This window comes from Azolla caroliniana, unplaced genomic scaffold, assembly GCF_043228905.1.
Source record: "Azolla caroliniana isolate FFs.n. ecotype wild unplaced genomic scaffold, voAzoCaro1.0.p SCAF_8, whole genome shotgun sequence".
Lineage (NCBI taxonomy): Eukaryota > Viridiplantae > Streptophyta > Polypodiopsida > Salviniales > Salviniaceae > Azolla > Azolla caroliniana.
In genome coordinates, this window is record NW_028230443.1 from 2,324,098 (window position 1) to 2,336,021 (window position 11,924).

The window sequence follows — 11,924 nt, forward strand, 5'->3', positions numbered from 1 at the left end:
GAGGGATGATGTCCAAGACGTGTTTTTATGTATGTATGGCTTGGCAGTAATGTCAGACCACCACAACATGTATGTGTTCACATGCGAAAGTGTGATCTTCATTGAAATCTAAGAGGTCACAAGCTCGACAAAGAGAGAGAGGCGAATGATCAATAGAGAGACATTGGTGGTGGTGGTGGGGGGGCGCTCTCAATGGATGAATCGATAGGTTGCAAAGAAGTGTGGATCTATTGATCGATCGATAGGCTGCAAAGTGACGATGGATGGATTGATAGGCTGCAAAGTGTGGATGGATGGATCGATAGGCTTCAAAGAAGTGTGGAATCGATATCGATCGATCGATCTATCAACGAAGGAGTGGCGAAGATCAATCGATCGATCGATCTATCAACGAAGGAGTGGTGAAGATCAATCGATCGATCGATCTATCAACGAAGGAGTGGCGAAGATCAATCGATCGATCGATCTATCAATGAAGGAGTGGCAAAGATCAATCGAGAGACATTTGTTTGGGGGGGGGGTGTGTCTGTCGATCAATGGATCGATCGATTGCCTGCAAGTGTGGATGGATGGATGGATGGATGGATGGAAGAGCAGATCACGCAGAATGCAGGCCATGGCCATGGCCATGGTGATGGTGGGCAGTCAGTCAATTACAAACAGAGATAGACACAGAAAAAACAGGGGAACCATAGGAAAAAAAAAAACAGAGGAGGCAAAAAGGAAAGGAAAAGAAAAGACAAAAAGAAAAGATTTCAATCTCTCGTGTCTCCAGCTCATTTCATTCCCCTGCTCTCTCTCTCTCTCTCTTCTCTTTCCTTCTTGTCAGTGCTCTCTTCTGTCTCTCTCTGTCTTCTCTGCCTTCATTCACAGCCAAACAGAAGAAGAAGAAGAAGAAGAAGAAGAAGAAGAAGAAAGAAAGAAAGAAAGAAAGAAGGAAGGAAGGAAAGAAAGAAAGCTTCTCCTCCCTCTTCCTATCTCTGTTTCTCAGGCATGGCGACCTTCACAGCTCGCTTTCCACGTTTGCTCATATAGTATATATATATATATATATCCTTCAACGCATACGCATTCTCACGACCCTCCATATCAGATACTCTGATTGCATTTCCTCCTCTCTGTGTGAAACCCTAACCGGTTCACCGATACCTAACCCTATCCGTATAACTGGGTTAGAGAGAGAGAGAGAGCGATAACCCTAACTGGGTCATTGAGTTAGCCCTAACTGGTTTGCAGGTGCATAACCCTGTACGTGGCTGGGTTATTGAGTTAGCCCTATCTGGTTCGCAGGTGCATAACCGGGTCATTGAGGCAACCCTAACTGGTTCAGATAGTGATAAAACTAACCAAGTAACCTTGCATTGTTCAGGGAGATAACCTTAACACTTAACTTTAACCGTAACCCTAACTGGTTCAAGCATATAAACAATTTAACTGAAGAGAAAAATAACCCTAACTGGGTCAAAAGAGATAACCCTAACTGGTTCAGTGAGAACCTTAGCTGTAATCGGGTTTACGGAGATATCCCAAACTATAATCTGTTCAAACAGATAAACCCAACTGGTCCAGAGAGATAGCCTAACTACTTCAGGGAGATAACCCTCATTACAACACTTATCCCAACTGGTTGGGGAAGAGATAACCCTAACCAACAGGCCCTGAATTTGATAAACCCAATTCTGGCTTTTTCTTGAGATAACGCCAACGCCAACTCGGACTTGATCAAGGAGGTAACATAAAACCCATCTGGTTCAGACAGTTAAAACTTAAGCCTGATTGAATCCAGATACACTAATCACAGCTTAGACAGGGCCATCATAAAGCAAAATTCACCATTTCACTTTGCGTTTTGTATTCGCAATGTGTGACATTGTATAGGGTTTTTACTATCAGTGACGTTCAGAAAAGTTTTAGAAAAAAAATGGAATTTGTGAGCAATGAGCTCTCCAAGAAGACAATTGTGTTCGGATTGAAGTTATGGGTTGTTGTCGGCATTGGGATTGGTGTACTTTTTGTTCTGATCTTGTTTTGCCTCTCTTTATGTCTAACATCTCGGAAGAAATCATTGAAGAAGAAGAAGAAGAAGAAGCATGGCCTTATTGTCTCAAAACCACCCAAAGATCTAATGCTGGATCGATCAAGGCAACCTCCCTCGCATCGTGTCTTGAATGAGCCCAACAATGTGTTAAGAAATGCTGTTGCAAACAACACAGGTAAAGATAAGGATACAGATAAAGATGTTCTTGTTACACAAGCCCAGCAACAAGAGAGAGAGAGCGACCTCAACAGAGTTAATAACAAGGAATCTGTGAATAGGAATATGCATGCAACAAGGCAAGAAGAAACAAGGATAGAGATGGGGAATAGGGTTCTTCGACTACCGCCCATGGAAAAAGGTGTGGTGGAAGGAGAGAGGAGAGGGGAACCTCTGAACAATATCAACAACAACAACAATATTGGTCATGAAAAGGGATGGAATGCTAGTGGAGATTCTCGTTTTATAGATTCTCCATTAGCGAATATATCAGTTCCTGAGGTGTCTCACCTTGGCTGGGGTCATTGGTATACTTTACGGGAGCTTGAGGCTGCAACTGATTCCTTCTCTGATTCTAATGTGCTTGGTGAAGGTGGATATGGTATTGTTTACTTGGGTCATTTGCCTGATGGAACTCGTATAGCTGTGAAAAACCTTCTAAATAACCGGTACATGTTTCTTCCACTGCATTTTAATGTATATTTCAATAATGTTCTATCTATTCTGATAATTTAGAATACTTGAGAGTATTCTGGTACATACCCAACAACTTTGGGGTATTCTGGTTGTTTTGCCCTAGATTCTATCATATGTCTGTGCAATCTGGCTCTGATTGTTTATATATATCATTGCTAGGAACATATCCTTCTAATTGTACATTTTACGTACTAAACATGAGAAATTAAATAAAGCATGTAGAATGCTAGAGTATTATGTCCCACCTAATTGATCCCCCCCTCCCCAAAACCAGCAATATACCCTGTTATTAGGCTAATTATATATTGGGGGAGTGCAATCCTTATTGTTTTTGAATATTTTAAATAACTGGACAAGGTGTTCAACTATTTTGACATCTGAAGGATTTTGAAACACAGAGGACAAGCAGAAAGAGAATTTAAGATTGAAGTGGAGGCCATTGGCCGAGTAAGGCATAAAAATCTTGTTCGTCTAATTGGCTACTGCATGGAGGGATCTCAAAGGTAACTTATCTTGTTTTGGGCCCACCTTTCAACATAATGCTAAAGCACGCTCCTTGTTTTGGTCTTTTATTTCAATATAACCACTTCTGAAAATAATGAAATGGAACTCATCGTTGAAATGCTATTATCTACTATCAACGTGTGCTATATCCATTAGAACTGGGTAGATCCTAACTTTAGCATCAATGATAAGATTGGTTTTGAGAATAATGTTACTTCATATTGTCCAGGATGCTTGTTTACGAATATGTTGACAATGGAAATTTGGAGCAGTGGTTACATGGACAGTTAGGAGATCATCCAGCAATGTCTTGGGATATACGAATGAAGATTATTCTTGGTACTGCAAAAGGGTACTTTTTAGAACCCCATGTCACCTAAATTTCTATCATTGTGTTTTCTTTTGTTGTTATCAATGTGTGCTTGTGTCTTAAGATGTTTCCACTGCTGACTATCTATTTTAGGACATCATATTGTGATTGAAATTTTACATCTCAATGTGTTGTGGCATCATATCCTTATATTCTATTATATGTAATCATAACTGCTGAAGTAAGGACATATGATGCTTGCTAAACAAGAAAGACACTGATCTCAATGAGATCCTTCTTACATGAACATTATTCAGTGGTGGTGTATCTTTCATGTGTCAACATGTCATTGGACCCACATTCATATAGGGATTTGCTCATGTCCAAAGTGTGACTTCTCTCTTTATCTTTGAGTGCAAACCTCAATAACAAGGCTGAATAGCACAATAGGGTTAGCTTGGCTTGTGGCAAGAAAGAGAACTTCCATGATATACTGTCATACAATGCTAATTGTTGTGAGAGGCTTGCATGAATCCACCCTCTATATATTTGATTGCCAACCTCAGTAACAGTGGAATGATGCGATAGATGTGATTTGCATCATGGAAAGTAGAATATGATTCAATCTTGTGAAGAAAATTTGTACTTTCATGATATGGTGTTATATAATGCTCTTGATGCACTTCAAGAGCAATCTAATTGGATTATCATTCTCCACAACAATAGCTTACCTTTGAAATGACTATATAGTGAAGTTGCACCGGTCAAGTACTTTTTTAGTACCATATCGAGTGCCCATATGATGTGATGTTGGGATTAATGGGTGGGAAGCACCCAGCAATATGCAATCAATCACAATCAACTGCCAACTATGTCATGCTACTCCATTTTAATTCTTGGTTTCGGATTCATTTACTATAGCTTTCCTGCTTTTCATTGTTTTTAGATTCCCTATTTCTGTTTTGCAGTATGTTAGCAGCTACATTCACATAGACTGCATTATTTGTTTGTCTATGTATTTTTTGATAGTGTTCATGTGAACTGATGCTGCGCATCTTTTTAACCTATGTATTGTACATCTTTTTAATATAATCAACATCTATTTTGGTGAAAACATCAGATTTCATGTGCTGACACGGGCATGGTTGGCTAAAATACAGGCTGGCTTATTTGCATGAGGGCCTGGAGCCCAAAGTTGTGCACCGGGATGTGAAATCTAGCAACATTTTAATAGATAGCCAGTGGAATCCAAAAGTTGCTGATTTCGGACTTGCAAAACTTTTAGGAACTGGGAATAGCCATGTTACAACAAGGGTGATGGGGACTTTTGGGTAAATATTCAAGAGATATTTCCAAGTTTGGTAACTCTCTCTTTTAAGGTAGTGGAGTTCTTTATTTTTTATATATTAATTTGCTCTTTGCAGGTATGTTGCTCCAGAATATGCCCTTACTGGCATGCTAACAGAGAAAAGTGATGTCTATAGCTATGGGGTTCTCCTCATGGAACTGGTCACCGGAAGAGTTCCTGTAGATTTTGGAAGGCCAGCTGGAGAGGTGAGAAGATTGTTTTGATTTTCATGGTCATATTTTCAAGCAGATAATCCAAAGTCTCTCGTGTGATTGTTAAGCTTTACATCAAAGCTGTTAATTACAGATTTGAAACCTTAGTCTTTCACTAATGTTTTCATGGCCTTAAATGCACCATTCAAAGTGTATTTGACTTCAATTTATTTGGTGTACATAAATTAGGACTTTCTTTCTTTTCTAGGTTAATCTGGTGGATTGGTTGAAAGCCATGGTTGGTAATCACCATTCGGAAGAAGTTATAGATCCAAAGATGGAAGTGAAACCGTCACCACGAGCACTGAAAAGAACATTGCTCGTAGCTCTACGCTGTGTAGATCCTGATGCACAAAAGCGTCCAAAAATGGGCCAAGTGGTTCACATGCTTGAGACTGACGACAATCCTTTCCGTGAGGTACACGATGTGGTGCAATTAGATTCTATGTGTTTTCTCGTTTTCTGATTGGGGAATTGATTGCCACATGTGGCAGCTAAGGGGAGTTGAACTCTCTGTGAGGTATGTGATGTGATCCGGCAACCGGGAGGCAGGATTTCAACCCCACCTGAATCACTAGGCCAATAACGGCCAAACTATTTGTTTATTTTTTGGCAGTACATATTTCCACATATGCTGCCAAAAATCATGTCATCTGCACATGCTCATCCACATGCTGCAGTGTAATAAGATTCTAGGGATAACTTTTTGGATGTTTCAAGAATACTTCTAATAAAAAAATGATCAAACCACAGGGCAAACTGCGCTGCCCCTATTTGTTTTGTATTCGTCGTAACTCTATGAACTTAATAATCTCTATTCAATGTGCTCATGACTTTTATTCAATCTTAATGTGTTAAAAAGGACCGGAAGAATGTTGCTAGGGAGGCATCTCGACAAAGGAATGTTCCTCATAACAATGCAATGGCACCCGAAAACCAAAGCATTCCAAAAGAGGACTCTTCACACATAGCAGCTCAATTAGAGGCAGATACGCAAAGGATGATCCAGAAGATCAACAAGTGGAAGGGGTCAGCTCAGGATGATGAAGAAGAGCTTGGTTCACCAAGCAATGGTGATTCCAGAGCAAGATGGAGGAGATGAAAATTGAAATATAACTATATATAATGGTTTGATATCTTTGAGAATGGAACATGCTGGCATCCTTCAGAAGGAAAAATTGACCTTCCTTCTGAGAAAGTGCTTCATACGCGAATTGATGTACTCTCTTCAATCAATTGTTGATTCAAAAGAGATGGCTGTGATTGGAAATTTGGGACTTAAATTCTTTTGTGTATTTTGGTAAATGATGATCCGATGATTCTGTTGGTAAAATGTATGACTCTTCGGTGTCGGGAGCACGGCTTTATCATGTTCGTCTTCAGCTGGTGGACATCTTGAGCAATCCTTCTTGGATTGTTCGAACCCATAAAAAGTGATAATCAAACAATGATGATACTTAGGAGTCTAAATTTGATCCATATGTATATTTTCCATTTCAGGAGAAAATTCAGCTGATTAAAAGTTTCATTCAATATCCCAAATATTTGGAATCATTTTTGGAAAGTGGACCAGAGACATGTTTCAATAATGTTGTGAGGTATCGGTCACCATTATTCCTTTACTTTGCTTTGAATTTTCTTAAATGGAAGTGAGTCCATATTCTTAGGAGGCTAAATTTTTAGTGGGTCTTAATGCTGTGGGTCGAAGCCAAGGCTTGCTGCACCTCACAACCAAAGGCTACTGAAAGATCCTTGCATTCAAGTATCATAACAGTGGAATGTGAGCAGTGTGTTATAGCCAGTATAATTTCAATGACTGCTTGTAAACAATTATAAAAATTGATCTATTCAGGAATGTTAGTTGATCTTGAAAATCATCAATTCCCATCTTGTTTAAACGTTGAAACACAGATTTGTTGTGTCTATGATCAGATACAAGAGTTTTTTACCTGTCCTAATGTTTCTAGTCTCATTAGCAGTAGAGGTTAACCTTGCTGAACACTGATGACAGTTTTGCCAACATTGCCATTAAATAGAAAATGCCATTGTTTTCACTTGAGGAAAAATGATGGTTCTAAACTCTTGTGATGAAGGAGATTTTTTGATGAATGCAATGACAAAATTGTGGTGCAAGACTTGAATGGGCAGACACCTTGATGTTGTGAGCACAAGCATTGTCTCTATAGTTATATATTTCAATTTTAGAGTCTCAATAAATTGCAAAAGTTTAAGGCTTGGCCAAAATGCATTGTTTGATTCACCATGTATGAAGTGCATACTTCTTGTGCTCAACATACTTGCTCACCAAAAGAAATGGATAGTAGAGAATATATCATATGTGGGTCACCATATACATGACATTTGCCACAGGAAGAATTGCATGTTTCTCACTCGGGCCTACATGTATTTGATACGAGAAGCCTTGTAAAAAGCTAGTAATTAGGCATGCAAGCCAAAGCTTCCCCCCCATTCTATGTACATAAGGGAAAAGTGGGCGAGCCGCGATTACACTAGGTATAACTAAAATGCAAGAAGAATTGCATGCTTATCACTTGGTGTTGATGCATATTTGATAAGATAAACCTTGTAAAATTCTAGTAATCACACACGCAAGTCAAATCCCCCCCCCCCCCCCCCCCCATTCTATGTATATAAAAGGAAAAGTTGGTGAGATGTGGCCGCACAAAGCTGTGCTAGAGCAAGTAGCTAGCTACAAGGCACATGGCTAGCTACAAGGCACATGGTATCTGGTGATTTGTACAAGAAGAAGAAGAAGAATAAGTTGTGCATGTGTGACCGGTTCGATCGGACCTGACATATCTAGCGACTATAGCATGTATATATGTATGTATGTATGTATGAATATGTGTATCATGTATGTATAGCTTCTTGTGACTACTAGACCACATAGTACATAAAATTCGTGTTCGTCTAGCATAACATTCGTTTTCCTACGTTGGAAAACGAATGCGAATGATATAAAAACATTCTTGTGTTTTAAAAAAGTTTTTTTCCCCATTTTTTAAAGTGTATTTTTTAGTTTTTTTTCCTTTTATTATGTTTATTTACCTCATAATAAATAGTTAAATCCAAAAGTATGGCATTTACCATTCTTTTCGGGTGTTTACCATACTCGAATGATGCAAGAATGCACGTATGGTTCGTATGGTTCATACTATGCATCGCACATATTTGTGGTCTTACTTTAACAGACAACAAAACCCCTGTTCCCAGCCCCTTAGCTCTTGCTCCATCATCCATGTCTGCAGAGATGAAGGCGATCATGGCGTGCTCTCTACCCACCCTTCATCTTTCTTCTTATGCAGGGAGGTGCTTCTTTTTGAAGCTCGGTGAAAGGCATTCCTACCCACTTCTTCCTTGCAGAGGAGCCGTCAGTGTAAATCATTCCTACCCTCTTCTTCCTTGCAGAGTGCCCATCCGGGCGAATGGTAGTTTTTCTGCCTCTCTGGTGTCACCGCACCATACCATTCCTCTCGTTACAGAAGGTCCTACTAGCCACTTGGTCGAGCAACAGTTCTCTGAGCTTAACCTAAAGCAACTCTCTGGTAAGGTAAACATGTTTTTCATCCATTCAAATAGAAGGATTTCTTTTTTCTCTCTTTGGGCTTCTTTATTAATATCAATAACAATGTTTTTGAACTGGTTTATGAAAATGTTATTGATCCTCTGTGTTTTTTTTGTTTTTTTTTTGTTTCAAGGTTGCAGGGGTGAGGACAAGACAGCATGTTAACCCCTTGAAGGGAAAGTTGATGGTCAGTGGAACTTACTCTACATCTTTTCTTATTCTCTTCTTTGATCATATTTTGTTAATATATCAAGATTGATCGGAGTGAAACTCTCTTATATGAACCTGAGGATGAGGAAAATAACTGAATTTTGATATTAAAATCTATTTATACCCGTGAGAAACTGATATAGTCTCAAGTGCAAGGAGTTGCTTAATGTATTGGAAATGGAAGAAAGCTTGGTGATCTCAAATTTGAACTTTTAATAATTTGATTTGTAATATGTTGCAAATGATAAAGTGGGAAAGTTCGTATGATCTCCAATATGAGGAAATTCAAAACCTCCTACCTTAGAAAACCAGTGACAAGACCACAAGTTGATTGCAAAGATTAATCCAATTTATATGAAGGCGAATGCACTGCCAAATCATAAACAAGGTGTCCTCAACTACTTAATGATTCAGTGCTCTCATAGTGCACCTGATGTATGGCTCAAGTTCCCCTTTGATTGTTAGATAAACAGGCAATGCAAAGTAGTGCTCTTTTTGCAGGGTTGGTTGAGAAGAATGGATAAATAATAAATGATGAAAAGGGGATGACACCAGATGATATAGAGGAAGATATAGCAGAAATAGAATATAAGGAGATGCAGAGAAATGGTCAAAAAGGAGAGAGGGAAGTGAAGAGGAAGTTGGTGACTCTGAAGTGAGAGTTGCCAGATTCAATAGCCTCTTTATGGAGCATGAAACGTTAGAGTTGCACTAGACACTTGGATCAGCACCTCGAGTGTCCAGCTTAATGTGAAAGGACAGTAATAAGAGATTGGAAGACCAACATGGGAGCACGCTCTTAATTGGATGGAGATCAAGGAGTCCTACTAACAGAACCCCAAGCCTTTATTTTTAACATCTAATGATCACCATTCTTGAAGTCTTTCCATCAGATGCATGTCTGTATGGTACATAAATGGCTCATTGAACCTTATGGGAAGGGTCATAGACACTGAAGGATATGTAATCGTTGTCTTTATGTATCCTTAGCCTATCATTAGGCTGTCACTATGCTAGATTCTGTAGGATGTCTGATGTGAGTGGCAAGATTTCCTTTTCTGGTTAGTAATGAACTGGCATTTTCATGCTCCTATAGTTTTCACTATTTCTAGGTCCCATGATCTTGATCTCTAAAAATATCAGAATCGAATAGGAATGATACAATCTATTGAAGATTTGCATCGTGTTTCAGGAAACGCATGTCAAAATCAGTACAGTAGGGAAGCATTCTCATCTATTGTTGTTGGATTCAATATGGTGCCCGTAAAAGGTTTATTTATTTGTACAGGTGCCAGTGCCCCCGCCTCAATGGGAAGATATATTTCCAGACCCATCACTTCCAATAATGGTCGATATTGGCTGTGGTATGTGTTTTGAGCCAAGAAAATCCCCACATCTTGTAATTGATCCATTCTGATAAGGAGTTCCTGGTATTTTATCTTTCCTCTTTTAGGGAGTGGTAGGTTTCTAATGATGTTGGCGAAAAGGAATGCAGAATCCTACAATTATTTGGGCCTTGAGATTCGTCACCAGGCAAGGTGTTGTGTTTTGAAAGCAAAAATATGGGTTGATGTTTGCTTAAACTGGAACCTCATAGTTTTAGCTGAAGATTGTTTTGTATTTGGAGCAGCTTGTAACTCGGGCAAAGCTTTGGGCAAATGAGCTTAAACTTGAAAACCTGTAAGTTATATTGTCTTTCTACCTTTAGGACAAGATTTCCCTCTGTTTTTCATATTTACTTTTTGTCATCTATCAATTCTTCAGTGTAGCTTTTGTGTTTATTTTTGTTCTGATGAATGTTTTTCTGGTTGTCTTCCTGGTCTAGGCTTTTATTGTAGTCCAATTCAAAGACCATATATTATCAGACCATATTCTTCTCCTGGGAACAATGGTTTATCCTTTAATCATTGAGGGAAACATATTCATTCAGTTTGATGATGATGAATACAGCATGTCAATCCTAAGCTATTGACATATAAAGAATGATCTGTGTTACAAATGGAAAAGGTGATTGTTATACGATGCACTTTTTTGTAGACTAGTGAAAACGATCTGTGGAAGATATCCTTTTCTCAATGCATTCGTCTGACATTGGTGTTGCAATTTTCTTTGAGCTAATGTTTTAGAGCTTTTGTCACCATTTGAACTAATGATGTTCCAAAATATTGTCAATCTTTATTTGGGAAGAAGATTTGAGATAATTTCCTCTTATCGGAAGGCATTACTGTTTATATGGAATGACATATAACTTATCCTACTAAAGACACAAATTTTGCAGGCATTACATGGTGGCCAATGCTACAGTATCATTTACTTCTATTCTTTCTACATATCCAGGCCCCCTCAAATATGTGACAATATTGGTAATGGTGCATTATTCTTTTTTGCAATGATTTGTTCCCATGCATATATTTTAAACCTGATAATTGATGGACCTTTATAACAACAGTGTCCAGATCCCCATTTTAAAGCAAGGCATCACAAACGGCGTGTTGTCCAAGAGCAACTTGTCAATGCCATCACTGAGACTCTAGTCTCAAACGGGCAGGTAGTAGAAACTTTTTGTATGCTGCAATTCCAATCCCATCGAAAAAGCCTTTTTATAGTATAATGACAACGACAATATATGCATGTTTATCATATATGTATGTAGATTTTTATTCAATCGGATGTTAAAGAGGTAGCAGAGGACATGAAGCATTTGTTTGATTCCAAAGTGGGTGTTTCATTAACTGATGGATTTCAAGCCAATAATATTATCCATGATGAAGAGGGTTGGCTTCTGGAGAATCCATTGGGACTTCGGTCCGAGCGAGAGATTCATGCTATTGCAACTGGTGGAAGAATATATAGATGTTTGTATACTAGGCTTTGATGATTATTCAAATTGAAGGCAGGTTTTATAGTACACCAGTCTTCTTTGAGAATTTGTTGTATAGGAAAACCTTAGAGCATCAGTTTTGATTCTATGTGGTGGCGCTAACTATTTCGATTCTATTCATTAGTAAGTTACTGTTATGTAA

The 11,924-nt window shown here is 38.6% G+C and overlaps 2 protein-coding genes across 2 annotated transcripts; both read left to right on the plus strand.

Annotated features, from left to right (window-relative positions):
- The first annotated feature begins 1,162 nt into the window (after window positions 1-1,162).
- On the plus strand, window positions 1,163-6,659 carry LOC147860740 (putative serine/threonine-protein kinase At1g01540). Its single transcript, XM_087324032.1, has 7 exons — window positions 1,163-2,703; window positions 3,130-3,234; window positions 3,465-3,587; window positions 4,706-4,876; window positions 4,970-5,099; window positions 5,314-5,523; window positions 5,968-6,659. Exons 1-7 carry the CDS (start codon window positions 1,922-1,924, stop codon window positions 6,205-6,207), a joined length of 1,761 nt encoding a protein of 586 aa, XP_087180158.1. The 5' UTR covers window positions 1,163-1,921; the 3' UTR covers window positions 6,208-6,659.
- Window positions 6,660-8,344: 1,685 nt separating this feature from the next.
- On the plus strand, window positions 8,345-11,924 carry LOC147860741 (tRNA (guanine-N-7) methyltransferase). The gene is made up of 8 exons (XM_087323201.1): window positions 8,345-8,676; window positions 8,825-8,878; window positions 10,190-10,265; window positions 10,355-10,434; window positions 10,532-10,581; window positions 11,180-11,264; window positions 11,351-11,449; window positions 11,555-11,924. Exons 1-8 carry the CDS (start codon window positions 8,365-8,367, stop codon window positions 11,774-11,776), a joined length of 978 nt encoding a protein of 325 aa, XP_087179327.1. The 5' UTR covers window positions 8,345-8,364; the 3' UTR covers window positions 11,777-11,924.